The sequence below is a fragment of the Cupressus sempervirens genome, chromosome 9 (assembly GCF_028749045.1).
Source record: "Cupressus sempervirens isolate cs-2001-9-10 chromosome 9, ASM2874904v1, whole genome shotgun sequence".
Lineage (NCBI taxonomy): Eukaryota > Viridiplantae > Streptophyta > Pinopsida > Cupressales > Cupressaceae > Cupressus > Cupressus sempervirens.
This window is the reverse complement of record NC_143126.1, coordinates 510,871,851-510,889,545: the sequence shown is the minus strand read 5'-3', so window position 1 is coordinate 510,889,545 and position 17,695 is coordinate 510,871,851. Positions and strand designations below refer to the sequence as shown.

Below are 17,695 nucleotides of genomic sequence, written 5' to 3'. Positions count from 1 at the left end.
GGTGGTTCATTGCTTGGCTATCGATATTCATATGCTGTTAACACTCCCTCATGTCAGGTCTGTGCATGCAGTTTCTTATCCACAAGACTTACTTGAAACCTCTAAACCTCTTTATTGCAATTAACATTATGTCATTATTATAATTCCCGTTTTAGATGATTTGTTAATCAGACATTCATGCTTGCTATCATCGATGCTTATTTATGTATGATCTTTTTATTTATTTATTTAATTTTTAAAAAATATTATTTCGGAAAGGGTACATTGCATAGTCACCAGGATGTCATACAGAGATATCTTCTAGGAAACACATTTCTTAGTTCTGAGTAAATTGATCTTGCTTGGGGATAAATAAGCAATGGATTTTTGTCTTGTGCTCTTTGTTCTTACATGTATTCATTCTGGCATGTTGTTGCATTTCGCAATATGCAGGTTGACTATGAAATTAAAGGAGATGGACCAAAAAAACACATACGTTCTACTGCTGGTGATTGGTGTCAGAATTTAGAGACTATAAAACAGTGGTCACCATTTTTTAGTGAAGATGAACTCTTACAGCAGGTTCTGCCTACTCTTCCCTTGTGTTTATATGTCAACAATTTGTTAACTTGTGATGGTTACATATTTTTTATTCCTGATTGAGTAGACACATTTCTTATTTGTCAATTTTGGTTCACATAAGCTGGTGTTATGTTCATAATTCTTGAGAAATGGCTAATCTAGTGCAGAATCAATGTTCGTTTTACAAGTTCAAGATTTTGACATCAGAAAGCAAGAGAAATTGTAGTTATTATATATTCTGGTTTAGTTTTAGTGAGATGCTTATATAGGTGAGTTATAATTTTCTGAAGCATGCCTTCAAAAAAAGAGGTCAATAAAAAATCTGCTCTTGTACAAAATTTAAGATATCTATGTTCACAGATGATTCCATGTTGATATATTTCACATCGTTATGTTCTTCATTAACTTTGATAGCATCAAATCCAGCATCCCTGTTGGAGTGATAGAGATTGACACCTTGTGAGAGCCATTGAATATTATGCCATCATCTCTGTTTGGAACAAACGAGAAGAGTATGAATCTATTTATAAATAACTGGGAAGTGGTTTGAAAAATTATCACCAACACTGTGGCTTACCAGCATCAACTCTATTTGGAAGAGACAGGAAGAGTGTGAATCTAAGACTCTAATTCTGTATGTGAGGTCCATTTGAAAAATTAGGAGTATTCCTGATTCAAGAGGGCAACTATATTTTCTGCAAAAGAGGATATAATCAATCTTTTTGATATTTTGTATACTATGTGCAAGGAGTTTAAGGAGAAATGTTTTCTACAAAGAGATGTATGCATTTTTATAAAGACTGAAAAATTCAAAAAAGGGTTCATACGTTTCCTTTGTTTTTTTGGCTGGTTCCTTCCGTTGTTGGTATTTTCTGAAAGATTGCTTTGAAGGCTACATTATGGTAAATTTATTTGTAATGGGTACACTACTGATTGAAACTGACACAACAATACTTGGAAACTTTGTTCATGTCGATAATATGTTCAGAGCCTTTTATGTTGTATTTGGCAAAAACCAATGTAAAGCAGATTGAAGAGAGGGTTGGTGGATGGAGGTACATTTCTAGCTTGAGCTAGCTTCTCAATCAGAGATGGCACACTATGTAAGAGGTACTAGGTGCTCTTGTTTTTCCTTTTTTTGAATGAGGGGGTAGTTTATTGTACGTGTGAAATAGCATATTTATCTCCAATGACAAGGAGGTAGCTTTGGTTCACATCTATAATGTCCCCTTCCTAACCAATTCAGTAGGGTGGACTGCAAGCGTATTTAGTTGGGTTGCTGTAGGCTGATGAGTTATGGGTAGGGAACTTTGGATGTAGTTGATCAAATGGGCCCAATGCCCTTTTTTGGAGTGTTTCAGATGAGTTTTCTCCTGCTAATGTTTAGCAAGTCTGTTTTGCTGACCAGTTGAGCTAGTTGTCAGCACTTCTGTTTTTGGAATTATTGGTGTAGTTTGGTGATTTCATTTTTAGATAACGATAAGTTAATATTTTGCAAAGGTAAATTAAAATTTTAACTTTATTGTTATATAATATATTTTAAATAAAGAATATTTGCATGCCAAGATTAAAGTGCAATGCAAATATTACAAAGGCGGCCTTTGGAGACTTAAACACGCTATGAAGTCTTTAATTTTATGTTAATATTTAAAGAGGGCCCTTATCAGAGAGGCCGACCAGATAATATAAATGAAAAAGTTGGAGCCCATTTCTGTTATGCTCAGTTTAATATTTTTGATATTGCAATTGCTCTTTGAGGGAATTGTTCTTCTCTAGTTTGTGAGGACAAAAGCCCTTGCAGGCGACAGTCTCCACATTATTGTGAGATATAATGTGGAGAATATCTTTGTGATTTCACATTAAGATCATAGCTAAGCATAATTGGAGTTTGACATATTCATTTTCTTCAGTTAGAGTCCTGGATCATTGGATAATAATCATTGTGGCTGATTGAGGAGATTTGCAGTGGTTATTGTGTGGTGTTGGTCTCGTTTTGCAGGTTGTCCTCTTCTATTTATGATGGCTGTACTTTTCTACAGAGAGCCATACATCTTGCTTTTTCAGTGGTTACGGTTTGGGAAGTTCTAAGCTATTATTTTTCAGGCATTTTGGACCTGCAATAATCTGCTTGATTTAGAGGTCTTTAAAGTCTGGCATCCAGTTTGGGAGTGTCAGAGTGCAAATTTTATAAACATCTCAAGTTATTTCAGTGCTTCATTTTGTGGCATATTTGAAATAAATATGTAACGCTAATTGATGATCTTGGTTGCTCATACATCTGAGGAAACTTATATTTTTAAACTAGAATAAAATCTGGATTTTTCTGCTAATTTCTTTTCTGAATTTTGTCATATTAGTTGTTTATGTGCTCGAGGGTATAATATTACAGAACATTGATATGTGAACTTTGGAACAATCATGATTTCCACTACATAATCGCATAAACAGATTTGCTCCAAATTTAATTACAGAATAACAAAGGGCTTTAGAGAGACAGCACAAAAAAAGTGGGTGACAAGAATTTAAGAGACATGCGATGCGATGCTTCTAAATTTGTTGGATGCCTTGCTTAAAGGGCAATGAGTTGCAGAACAAAGGGCACAACAACAAAATCATCTTTGGAAATTTTAACAAAATTAATGGCTTGACAAATGGGGATATATCTATGCTCCACGGGGACGCGCCCCCTGCCTCTGTACCCTAGTACCCGTACCGGGTACGAAACGGGGACGCGGGTATGGATTTTGGCCGTACCTTGCGACGTCCCTTGTTTGAAAAATTCAGAAACGTCCCCGAAACGGCCAATTTTTTTGGGCAGGAAACTTGGGGACGGCCAGCACTATCGGGGACAGTTTTGCCGTCCCCTATCCGTCCCCGAAACTGCTGGCCGTCCCCTTTTTTCCAGTCAATCTGGTAAAGGCAAACCATCCCCAAAAAAACATTTTTTCCTAATTTTTGTTGTTCGTGTGGCCCCTAGTCATCTTAAAGACATAATAACAATATGCAACCCATATTTGGTCCATTAAAACACTAACTCTTCTACTCATTTTTCGATTTAACATACTTGCTAAGAGGAAGGAAAAAAACATAAGAGCAGTAGCAGCAATGAGCAAAGATTGTGTTTAGTGAGGCAAGACTGCGTTCGGTATTTACTATTTACTAACTATTTTAGTTGGACTTCTCTTTATTTCATTCTGATTTCAGCATGATACTTGAAGCCTTTAGGCATTTTAATTTTTGCTATATATGTATGTGATATTGTTATAATGGAAGCACTTAGTATTTGCCATTTGATAATATTCTATGTATTTATCTTCTAAAATGTCTATGGTGAATGGTTTATCAATGTTATGATATACATATTTGAATTTTGTCTCTATATTAAAAAAAATCCCCTATGTTTTTAATCGCCGTCCCCTGATGTCCCGTCCCCTAAATTTTGGCTTCGACCCGTACCTGTACCGGAAACACGTCCCCGTCCCCTAAAACGTCCCCGTCCCGGAAACTCCGTGGAACATAGGGATATATATATATATATATATATATATATATATATATATATATATATATATATATATATATATATATATATATATATATATATATATATATATATATATATATATATATATATTGGTGCAAACAATGGAGACAACAATGGCCAAGGAGAGAACTCAGTCCATGGTGCGAATCAAAAGCGGCAAACAAGGACTATGAGCTCAAGGCCTCTGATGTTTACCTTCCACCTAGGGCACTAACATATGGTGCCAATGAGTGTGAGAAACCGATTTGCATAATCAGTTCTGACATTACTGTGAGAGTGGAAGTCTTGAGTTCCAGGCTGCTATCTCATTGAGAGACAACATGGATGTAGGATGAAATATAGACCTCACACTAGTGGAAGAAAACTGAACTATGGCTTGCAGAAGAAGGTAGGAAAATTGACTCTACCTTATTATGATGGTTTATGGAAGATCTTAGCTTGAGCTTCACTTCCAAAGGTAGAGACTAATTTCCAGGTCAAGCCTATCCAGATGAAGAGGCATTTAGCACCCAAACTATTTAATTGAGGCTGTCGAACATTCATAAGAAAATAATAATATTGTGGTAGATTTTGGGTATATAGTTTGGATCTTTACAAGTTTATGGTTCATTTGATTATGTTTGGTTGTAAGGAACAACTTTTTAAGATGTGTTTTGTACTGCAAACAGAACTTACAATATGTACCAGTGTTCCAGAAGTAATCTATATAGGAGTTAGGGCCGTATCTTCTTTACCACACTCACATCTTCTTTGTAATATTCTTATACAATACAGCATAACCTTTTTCATCCACTTCTATATCCCACATTGAAATAGTGCCCCTTTAATGCACCCTTTTCTCTTCAGGTTACCATTATTCAGATATGTCGAGGACATGATATCTCTTGGTTCTTCTGATCATGATTAATTATAAGGAACAAAACATGGTATAGTTGATTAATCATGTATAGCATGTAGAAGTCTTTACATCGATTTTGTAAATAAGGTTCTCACTTGGAGCATTATGTTAGAAAATGTTTCCATATTTTTAACTCAATTGTCAGCCATGTTTTTTTCAGTTCAGTGGAATGGGAAAGCAAGGTACACGGATTATTCTCTACAACCTTTGGGATAATGATCAGGGTGAACGTGAACTGGATTTTGAAACAGATATATATGTAAGTATATAGATATTTTCAGGTATGGATTGGTTTCATCAGAAACCGTCTAGAAGCCTGCCAAATTCACATATTTTTTTTTTCTTTTTATGAATTGTAGAAAATCATATAAATTACAATCTAATAAATGGATACAATCTTATTATAACCCATTAGAATTACAAATATTGTTGTTTTCTTTGCTTTTATAGTATGATGATTGATTACCTTATATTAGAATGTTATGTTGTACCAAAGATCTTTATATCGTGATCCTACATGATGCCAAAAGATGACCGCCAAACAAACTATTCTGATTTTTCAATGTCTTTATTCCTGTATTATGTACCTGTTGTGTTTTTTTTTTTGCATAATTCCTTTTTTTTTTGATATTCTGGACTATTTGATATTTTGGTAATTAATTCTTTTCATTAACTAGTATCTTAAGGGATGGATATAGGAATGTATTTCGGATTGTACTTAAATCTGCCTAAATAAATGGAGGGAAATTTTTTTTTTCCTCCAAAATTCCAGAACTCAAATGCAGATATCATGTTCCAGATTTGTATTGTAAGATCTCAAGAGGGTGCTTTTAGACATTTTTAATTTTCTCCAGATGCTTTCTTTTTTGCAAGGAAATTGTCAGTAGAATTTTTTTTTCAGTTCCATTAGAATGCCTGTAAGGAGAGTCATTATAATCACTTTCTTGAGTCCCTCATAATGCCTTTAAACTGTGAACTTGATAGTAAATACTGTGAATTTCTTATAACGAGCTGCATTTGCAGGACATTCAACTCAGAGGTGCAAACAAGGATCAAAAGATGATAGACATGGTTAATGTTCATCCAAATTCTAGACATTACCTCACTTACAAGCACTCCTTGCGGGTAAACTTTTCTTTTGTATTGTCTTGATCTCTAATTGTAGAACAACTGGATTAAGATTTTTTATATAATGATGAAATCAGATAAGCCATTTTGTTTCTATTGTATTGCTTGCTTGCAACTATGTTTAGCTTGATTTAAGTCCAACTTTGTGATTCACCAGTAGCATTCTTCTACCATATTTTTATCTCACTTGTAAAAGTAATTTGAATTTATTTGTCAAAGAAAATAGGGTTTTGATTAAGACATCAGAATATAATTCAGTTATTATAATAGGGAATATCTGAGCTGCATACATGGGGAAATGTTTTATATTTGTTTTTATCAAGTGTAGGGATTATGTGTCACCCGTGCTGTCCTTTTTTTTATAAGTCGATATTTATATGGAATCTCTTGATTATCCAATATTCTGCGTGGCACTTTTTCGCAGAGTTATGCTTCCATTCTATATTTGCGACGTCCTGCTGGATTCAGAATCATATTACGTGGGAAAGATGTACAACATCATAATTTGGTGAATGATTTAATGCATACTCAAGAAGTTACATACAAGCCTCAAGGAGCATATGATATTAATCATAAGGAGAACAATGTAATCCTCTAGTCCTAGTGCCTAGTTTTCTTTATAATTATTAATGCACTTCTCTTAAATTTTAGATTGCTTGCTGACCAAGAGACAATAATGGCAAGTTGGAGAGAATCTTATTTCAAAGGAGAAGTGCAAATAAATACAATGTATTGTTTTGATTGAAACATGATCTAAAATCATCTAGATGGTGTCAAAGTCCTAAACAGGTTTCTAGTATTGTCCTTATTGTTGAGATGCCTTTGAAATGTTTATCAGGAAAGCACTTTCTGATTGTGGTTGTTGCTTTTTTCTTTGTGATCTAGGCTATCTAGTTAAACTAAGTTGATCGTTAAAGACTTCAAATTGTTTTTTCTGTTTTAAAAAATGCGCAAGTTTTCTAATCTCAAAACAATGTGATAAATATATGAGTAGTATGTCTAGTCTGAATGAATCTCAAGAAAAAGTGATTGTATAATTAATTTGGTAACTATTATGGGCATTGTAGAAGATTATTTTCTTTTTGAGTGTAACTAGCTTGGTTTTACAGAAGGCCTCTGTGAGGTTGTTGGAGCAATTCAAGATCGAGCTTTAAAGTTACCATCATAATATGGACAGGGGCATTTCATTTACAGTATCACTAGACCATGGCACATAACTCTAGTCTACACATTAAAGCATTGGATGCATACCTTATGCCTAGATAACTTATAAGAGTAATCAAGCAGTGAATCAACATATCATTTCTAGTTAGGACAAGGGATACCTTTTGTGTTGAAGTTTTTCTTGAGATGTAGCCTTAAACTAAGTTTGGTTTATTGGAGGTAAAATTAAAGCTTTGCATGATGGATGTTTCAACTCTAGGCACTGAAGAAAAAATGTCATAGTAGTCATTTAAATCATATATCTTCTAGGTTTTAAACTGGGCACATCACATTCGTATTATTATTGTGACTTTGAAGCACATCCTTCAAATGTTTCTTCAACATTTTTAGTTTTTTTATAAGTTTTAACTAATTAGTTTGTTGATTCAAACTAATTCTATTTCAAGATTTGGTGATAACCTTGCATGTCCCTTTCTTTTTCCAGACGATTGTTGTAACTATAGGGTTTGTGAAGGATGCAGAGAAGCATGTTGATATCCAAGGGTTCAATGTGTATCACAAGAATCGACTGATAAAGGTGCCTCCTTATCATTATATATTCATTGTTAAACTGGTATATTGTTAATAATAGTTATTTTTAATGAACTAGATCTTATCTCTTAAATACTTTTATACAAAATACACATTGCACAATAAAAAACAAACATTATGTTGCATCACAAGAATCAATTAATATAGGTGCTTAATACAAGTTACCTTCACAAAATCATGGTCATAAAACAAGATAAGTTTTTTTCATTTTAGCGTAACCATAGTTGTAAAAATTGTATAGTACTTGCAAAAATCATCGTACTAGTAAGTAAAATACAATATTGAGTTACCTAACTGGAAACTTGGCATTGATTTTTGAAACTCTCACAGGGATGTTTGGTATAAATTCATCAATAAATTGCTGAAAGCTCATGATTTACTTTTATAAAAATGGGGCCCAAATCGAGTATAAATTGTTTTTACTTATTGTTTTTTATTTTTAATGTTCTTTGCATTTGGTTGCACAGTTGAGGACACGTGATTGGCAAATGGGAATATATAGGATTTCATTCCATTTACTTTTCCTTTCCTTTTGCAAATCATGCCAAGGGAGAGTCCTTATAGGCTTGAAATTAGAAATTGTTAATGGCCTGCAAGATCATCTGATTTTTTTATAATTTTGATCATGATGAATATTACAAGTTTACACAACTTGCATGTTGTAATTTTTTTTTTTCATAATTTAATATCTCTTTGATTGTTTTTGACGTTGAAGTTTGAAAGCTTTGAATTTTTGTAGTTGTAAGTCAATCCCGTAAGTTTATTATGCTTGCAATATGAAAAAAAAATTCAATTGATCAACGAATCGGTATGGATTTTCAAAATTACAACTGTGGAAATTAAGGCTTGCAGGTTGTTTAATTGAAATTTTGTAACTGAGAATTCAAGTCTGTTGTTTAAACTTGCAACAAGAACAGGTTTTTTAAAAGACATCTTTTAATTTCTCCATTCACCATTTTCTTGGTCTTTGAAATGTTTTATGCAGCAATGTTTTATTTCTTATTTTTTTGGTTTAGTTTGGTTATTCGAGAATTACTAATTTTTTTGTTCTCCTCTTTGCCAGCTTTTGTTTTTAATTTTTGTAAAAGGAATATGATTTCCCAAATAGAAGAAATGGTGGCTAACCTAAGTTTCCTGGTTGCAAGCATGGGGTGCTAGGTCCAACATGAGAAGAGGTTATTTGTATCCGTTGGATTAAGAGTGTTATTGGAGGCATGAATCAAGTAAGACATAGCCTTGCACAAATGTTTTGTTGAGTTGAAAGTACTCCTTGCGGCATTCAATTAAAGGAAATCTGATAAAATGAGAACAATAGAGGTAGTGGCATTGCGAAATCCAATTTTCTGTTCTACAAGGTCATGGGGAGATATAGGGGACTTTTTTCCCATTGAACCATGGATACAAGCTTTAGGAAGTTTAGGTAGCCATATGCATAACTTATTTATTTCTCATAGCATTATTGGTGTGCAACCTTCTGTTAGTAATCACAGTCCACACCTCACAACTAAGAGTTGGGGGGAGGGAGTGGGTGGCGTGGGGTGGGGGGGGGGGGGGGGGTGTGTGGCGGGGGTGGGGTAAATCAGTTGTGAGTACTATAAAATCCAAACTTCTTAAACTGATCACCAAACATAAATATAACAATGCACAACAACAAGAAATTCAACACCATAACACAAGGATCTCTGTTATCGAGGAAAACCCTCTTAAGGGATCAAATCATCACGTCAACAACAATTCCAATTCAACAATCTCCCCCTTTGGCATTGATGGCAACATATGGTTAAAAATCATCAAGCCAAAAGTAGTATCTAAATACAACTTTATGAATATGTTCAACATAGCTCTCCTATAGACATACTTCTCCCAGATGGAGGTTTCTCACATCATCTTTATCCCTTTGATATCAATGGAGAATTGTGCCAAAATAATGTCAAACATCTAAAATCAATCTCTCCCCTTATAATGACCTCTCCCCCTAGGATATAAATCTCTGCAATTCTTCTAATCCAAATAGGCAAATCAAGTGCCACCAAAATCTGAAAACAAAAACTGATCCTAAAAGAGCTCTCTAGCTTAACTCTGCATAATGCGACTACTCCCCTTGAGGAGCAACACCAAGTATCAAGTACAGGTGTATAGATATGTTCTAATTACTGTTGGACTGATGCATACCTGCATCAATCAATGCTTGGAAGGCAGAGCCATCACCCCAAGCATACCTTTGAGATACTTAAAGTTGTCCTCAGGCAAAGGCTTGGTAAAGATATCTGCCATTTGTTATTCAGTGCTTACGTATTCCAACTTCACTTCCTTCACTGCTACTTTCTCTCTCAAGAAATGATATATGCGTAGTCTTAGAATGCAACACTTGATTCTTAATCTTATTGATAGTGCTTGTATTAGTGCAATGTATGGCAATAGGTCCATCAAAGTATGCCAATATCCTTCAACATTTTCTTCATCCAAACCAATTGTGTATAGTTATTTGCAAAAGTAACATACTCTACTTCAACAATAGATTCCGATATACATTCTTGCTTCTTGCTCAACCAAGAAGGCAATCTCCCACCTAGAAAGAAGGCTCCTTCGCTAGTACTTTTCTTGTCATTGAGATTACCTACCCAATTTGCATTATGTAAGAATACAAGGTAAAATCTTTAGATCTATCATACTATAATCCATAATCCAAAGTTCCCTTCAAATATTTGAATTTTTTTACAATTGCTAAGTGTGTTTCCTTAGGTTCTGTTTGAACTCTTGCAGTAATTCCAACTGCATTAGATACGTCTGGCCTAGTATGAGTTAGATACAATCTTCTTATCATAGATCTGTATCTAGTTTGAAATGTATCATGTGAATCACAATTGAAGCTAGTTTATGTTGTCGGTAAATTCTATATTGTAGCCGAAGGGTAGAAGTGTATCCAAAAAGGCTCATGACAATTGAGTCACCCCTTCGGGAAAGTATTTGTACACCGTCCGAAAGGGACGTTGAGATCATCATAATCATATTGTAAACATTGGAGTGCATATTGCGTATATGAATAAAGTATTTGTTCTGTGTTATATCTTACTGTACTACATGTGGTAAGTATCCTTTTACCCTATACGATAAACATTTGGCGCTGTTGCCAATTGAACCTGGAACAAAGGAAGTGTTATGAAGATAAATGCTGAATTTTCTTAATAAATATAGGAATAAGATAAAAGATAAGGATGAAATATGCACAACACAAGAAGTTTTAATTTTAGCACAATAGGCGGAGCGTAGACTAAAGCTTCAGCAGCTTAGCGACAGGGTGAAGGAGCATAGACGAAGGGAGTGCATTCACCTTGCAGATTGAGGAGTGTCGAGAAATTGCTAGAAGAGACTAGACAACGATTGAATTTGGTGGAAGAGACAAGGGAGGAGTTCCTTAACTTTTATATGCCGAGGGTAGAGAATTCGAATGGAAGGGAAGTAACTCGCACGGCCTGAAGTGCCGGAGGAGCACGAGCATGAAGTGAACTCTTTGTTTTCGATACACTCGACGAATGGATACAAGCAGAGAATCGAACAACTTCTCTTGAGGAAGATATTTTCAAATCAGGTAACGCGGTTGTCCAAAGTAGGGCGGTTGTTCGAAGTAGCGAGGTTGTGCAAAACAACATGGGTGCTTAGAACAACGCGGGTGCTCAGAACAATGTGGGTACTTAGAACAGTGCGGGTGCTTAGAACAACGCGGGTACACAACAAGTACCACAAAATTAGAAGAAAGTAGCAATGGCACAACCAAAGGAAAAATTACTCAAGTTCAACAGTGATGGGACGACAAATCCGATCAGACATTGCAAGACATGCGAAACAATATAGACGGCAAATGGTGTAACAGACTAGAATGACTAGGTTTGACAGTTCCCAGCGGCCCTACGGGGTGTAGTGATTGATTGGTTTTCAAATGTCAATCCTCATAAATTAACTACATGGCCGAACGTTAAGAAAGAATTCATAGTAGAGTTCTGATTACTAAGGGAAGATAATGAAATTGTAGCAGAAATATATAGTACGAAGCAGGGAAAGAATGAAACGATTCGTGTATATGCAAGAAAGCTAAAAGAATTGGTGGGGAAGATGGAGAGCCCATTGGTTGACGGATTAAAGAAACGATGGTTTGTTGAAGGGCTATGACTGACAGTAAAGAAGAAAATGAAGATTGTACCTTCAGCATTGTACATAGATGCATATAATCGGGTGATCGATCTAGAGAGTGAGCAGAAAATGAGAAAAAAGAAGCACAAATTGTTGGACTCAGACGATTCATCTTCCAAAAGGAGCACTAACGATGAAGAATCAAGTAAGAAAGTTTGAGCATTGCAGAAGGATATGCTACGGATGATGGAGTTTAAAAATCTAAAAAAGAATCATGACTCGGTGAAAGGAGAATTGTGGTGTATGGACTATAAGGAGGAGGGCCACATAAAGGGCTCCTGCTCGGAAAAACAATTTTGCGATATTTGCTAGATTGCGGGACATTCCACGAAGGAATGCCTATTCAATATGAAGACAAAGGGACACCAGTAAGTGTTACTGACGCAGGAAGTATCCACTGCAAGAGCAACAAACACGAACAATGACGCAACCTCTGGAGGATACTGTAACAATAACCAGCGCGGACAAGATGGTAATAATAATAATAACAATGGAGGCCGAAGTCGGATACAGTAGGACTTGAGTTGATGGCCGATGATACAATATCATGCGTGCAACCTTTGGGGAATCCTCTGACCATAGGATTCCCACTGTGGAATCCTCCAACGTCAAAAATTCCACCACTCCAATTTTATAATTCTAAACAAGAGTTGAAGATGAGGGATGCCACTTAGGGAGAGATTTAATGATAACAAGAGAAAAGTTTGAAATAATTGTGGAAAAAGGCAAAATCACATTTCGTGGAAAACCTTTGACCAAAAGATTCTTACTGTGGAAATCCTCTTGCCTTAGGATTTCCACCCACGAACATTTTCTTCCAAGCCTTTAGAATTTCTTGAGACATTGATCATTTCAAGAAGATAGAAGGGCTTAATCTTGAATAAGAGATCTCTATTTTGTTTATTATTGATGTGATTTTATTTTAATATTTTTCTCACAAACTTAATGCTTTTCTCCTTTGTTTTGAAAGGTGAATTCGAGAAGGAGAAGCTAGAGGACAAAGTGATGATCAAGGCTCAAAACTTCAAGCAGATACTACAAGAAGATTTCTTGAGCCCAAGGACTCAAGTGAGAAGGAAAGATTCATGTTCAAGCTATCAATGTGCAAATTCAGATTGAAATCAAAAGAAAATTCAAGAAAGCGTAGAAGATCCAACTACATGAGGACATTTTCAAGGACATCAAGAAAGATCGAGTTCATGGGTTCATGAAGATGCAAGTGATTCAAATTAATTCCACGAGGAAACTTCAAAGGATGGAGAAATTGTAAATGTTGAGAGATACTTTCTAACAATCGAGCAATAAATATTTTTCAATTTTATCAAACACCTTCTACAAGTCAAGACTCCAAGCATAGGATAAGGATGATTACGTGGAAATTGTTTGTCTCCTCTAATTAGAAAATTTCAATTTCAAGAACAGTTAATCACAACATGCCAAGTGTCCTATTTTCTCATTGGTTGGAAAAATCATTGTAATTTTCTTATGGAAAAATCATTGTAATTTTCTTATTGGCCCATGAATTGGTGCCTTAAAATAATTGTGGTTGAAAAATTTGCCAACCCTAATTAGGGTTTGTGGGAAGAAATCATTCTCAGCCCTTGATCTTCAATTGATCTTGCTCTTTCATAATAATTGAACTACCATAAGAGTCCAAGGTCTTATCATATGTAATTCATTAGCTTAGAGATATGAGGCAGTAGAGAGCTAGGCGATTAGAGTAGGCTAAGGGAGAGACTTGATGAAGTTGTTGCTACAGTGCTTGTCAAAGTAATTGATAATTCATTGTTTGTTTTTCATGATGGATTACTTAATATTGCATTGTGGTATTGCATGGTTTCCTCTATCTTTCACTTGGAGTAGATTTCTTTTCATGTTAAGTACGTTAGTTGAATGGAAGTTGTTGTGGATGTTTATTTGCTTGACTCAAACAAATCTAAGCCACTAGCTTCTTATTGACGGTAAGAGCACCTTGTGTGGTAAGCCGATGGTTGAATGCACTTAGCTTCAATTGATGTTGAATCTTAGTTTGCATCCATTTGATGGAATTGGAGAGGAGATATTGATTTGAAAACCATGTGAGTGCTCCTTAGAAGCTTGCACTAGGCGAGTGCAGTTGCCGGTGAGTTTACTTCTAGTAGGGTCCATGTCATCCATGATTCATTGCATTTGCAGTTGGAAGTATAAGTAAAAGCAGAAATAGAAGTTCTAAGTTTAAGTTGGAGTTGAAGTGGAAAAGATAGAAAATCAAACTGCATTCTCATTGCAAGTTTTAAAGCCAAATCTATAAGAGAAAAAGTTGATATCCATTGAATGAATAGCATAAGTCCCTTTGTGATAACCAACATATCACATCATAAAACTAAGTGAAGTCCACTGTGAAGAAGGAAACTTGAAGTCATTTCATGATCTTAGTTTGCAAGCTTAGCATGAGAGATCACCTTATATCAAGAGAGGATTGATTGTTTGGTGTTTCTTTTTGAAACATTAAGTATTTGATTTTGCATGTTGTAGTGGAACAAAACTCACATCAACACCACCAAGAGTAGTCTATTAATTGAACTCACGCCTTATTTCAATAAAGGTCTTCCAAAAGGAACTATAACTTTAAGCACAACACAATTAACAAAATTCAGTGGTTTCATATTAAGCAGTAAGAGCTCTAAGAACTAGAAAGTCTTGGTCAGGGAGAACCAAAGTCTGTGACTATATAGTATAATCACACCAAAGAAACTATTTTTTTTTTTTTGTGAAGGTTTGTGATGGTTCATATTTCATTTTTAAAGCCTAAAAATTGATGTCAATATAAAACTCAATTGTAGTCCCAACAAACTGCATATGATTAATATTATTGATTAATGCCTTCTATCTGCTCATAATCCAGTAGCACACCAATGATCCACAAATCTGATATACATTGATATCGTAGAAAATCTCTGAAATTTCCTTGTTCTCATTTAGTGAAACCCAATAGTAATCTCTTTAGATAAAGCTGATCAGTGAATGCATTACAACAGTAGCAACAATTTTATTCAAGGAAATAATTAAATTTTTCTTTCCAGTCTTGGCTTGAAACTATTCTCTCACAAAAAAAAAATTCTTTTTTGTTCTGGGTCAAGAAGAGATTTTTGTAGTCTTGATCTGTGAAGGAGGCAGTGTTTTGAATTTATGTTGAACTTGAAGTTCAGAGGTTCAAATTCGAAGTTCAGGATTCACCAGTTCAGAAGTTCAATGTAGAAGTAATGTTCAAGGAGGTCCTATAGTTCAAGTTCAAATATTCATCTCTGAAATTTCCTTGTTCTCATTTAGTGAAACCCAATAGTAATCTCGTTAGATAAAGCTGATCAGTGAAAGCATTCCAACAGTAGCAACAATTTTATTCAAGGAAATAATTAAATTTTTCTTTCCAGTCTTGGCTTGAAACTATTCTCTCACAAAAAAATAAATTCTTTTTTGTTCTGGGTCAAGAAGAGATTTTTGTAGTCTTGATCTGTGAAGGAGGCAGTGTTTTGAATTTATGTTGAACTTGAAGTTCAGAGGTTCAAATTTGAAGTTCAGGATTCACCAGTTCGGAAGTTCAATGTAGAAGTAATGTTCAAGGAGGTCCTATAGTTCAAGTTCAAATATTCAAAGTTCGAAGATTCAACATCTACAATTCAAGAAGGAAGATTTAGAAGTTAAGTTGGAAAATCTGGGGGCATACCTTTACAATTTCAATGTTCGGGGTGCAAAGTGTAGGATTCAGATTTGTAGCTTTGAAAGTCATTCCAAACTTTAAAGCTTTGAATTTGAGATTTTGACATGTAGATGCGTCATTCCAAAGAATAGTTCAAGTTTGTGTTTCGAAACTGAATCCGGGTTTCAGATTCAAAGATCAGAGGGTCTTGGTATGCTTCTATGAGTGGCTATTATAAATTTCCAAAATATGACACAGGACTATGAAAGTATAAAAGTCTTTGAGAATGGGCCACTAAATTGTGTTTTCTTTTATGCTTAAATAACCCATTATCGGATTCAGTAGACATGTTGCTTGAAGGCACCCAATGGATTAAAGAACCACCATCAATATCAATTTTGTGTTCATCTTGCTTGATAAATTGACTCAGATACACATAGAGTCTTTGGGCTGTGGGTTTCAAAAAGGAATATTTTGTAAGTAATAGAGGTATCATGTAAACAATCAGGTCCGAACAGAGGCGTTCGAATATGTTCTCAGCAACATGTTAAGGATTTGAACAAAGGTATTGAGGGCTAGCTCTCCATGCATGGTATTCATGTGTTAACTCACTATGGTATAGCTTCAATATCTATTTTCAGTGGTAAGGCATTGGGAGTATATCACGTAGTCTGAATCACTTGAAAGAGACTCGATTATTGACATCATTGGAAATGTCGATTAACTAAGTATCCCATTATTGTTGAGAGATGAAGCTCAACCTAAAACATCAAATGATGACATTGGAATTTGATGAAATGTCAATATATTTGTAACTCGTAAATGACCACTCTCTTGTCAGTAGCATGTTAGTGTACGCAATGGTGATATGGAGAGCCAAGCTTATATCAGAATATTAGTTAAAGGCCTCGCGTGCATCCAATCCATATCTGGAAGTTGAAAGGATCAAATTCATAATGTCCTTGTTATGCTGAATGTTAAATCGTATCTCCCTACATAATGTGAATGAGAAAGAATATCCACCAAGCTCTATTTGGGAGTGAAGGATAAGCAAATTGTGGCAAGAGGAATATTATCAAATGTTTGACCAAATGTTGATTGTCTTCATCGGGTGGTTAGCTCAATGGAGATATGAGAGCTTCAAAACAGTTCAAAATGTGATGACAGGACTATCTTACACACACCAACCACCTGCACAAATTCAAAAAGTATACATATGGAAACCCGACACATGCTCATTGGTGCAGGGCACAAACTAGCTTGAGTGGTGTTGGAATGGTTGCAATGCGGAAATAAAGATCATGGAATGAACTTCACGTGATGGATACCTGATGGTGGGATTAAGATGTTGTCTTCCAATCATTTGGTGAAATGTGATCATTGTCATAAAGGCAGATGCCAAATGAAGGGGTTTCGTAGCTTTATAGAGGATAGTCGCAAATTGTTTGATGGAAGGACCATACATTGAAATGTAAATTAGTAACTCATTATAACTTGTGGTACGGATATCAATAATGAGGATGCGTTGAAGCTGCAAGTTGATGAATTTGGTGATAAATATAATGCGATGCCGAACCTTTCACGTTTCTCACTAATTGGTTCCAATATAGTCGATAACTGTCACTTCTGCATCATTCACGTAGATTAGAAATGTTTGTGAGTTGCCAAGAACATCACGAATGCCAATGGAGTAATGAACTCGAAGCCATTTGTATAATCGTAAACATGCATGATGCTTGATGGGTACTCTCGCCGCCCTATCTCGGTTTGTAATAACCAATGATGGAAACTTCAATTGTGCCCTACTAAATCAATAAGAATAGCCCTTATTCGAAGTACGTGGGGCAAAGGCAAAGAGAACAGATCTGATCAATCAAAGTTTCAAGATTCCTATTTGGAAGCAACGAGGCTTTTACCAAATGCTGACCGAGGAGCTCAATGGTGA

At 35.2% G+C, this 17,695-nt stretch overlaps 1 protein-coding gene across 1 annotated transcript in view; it reads left to right on the top strand.

Moving 5' to 3' along the window:
• Positions 1-17,695, top strand: part of LOC149539593 (uncharacterized) — a 137,050-nt gene that overhangs the window by 46,091 nt on the left and 73,264 nt on the right. The window contains exons 8-12 of the mRNA XM_089800821.1: positions 433-561; positions 5,164-5,262; positions 6,027-6,128; positions 6,556-6,717; positions 7,780-7,872. Of these exons, the coding sequence (XP_089656947.1) occupies positions 433-561; positions 5,164-5,262; positions 6,027-6,128; positions 6,556-6,717; positions 7,780-7,872 (585 nt within the window). The remainder of the gene's footprint in view (positions 1-432; positions 562-5,163; positions 5,263-6,026; positions 6,129-6,555; positions 6,718-7,779; positions 7,873-17,695) is intronic.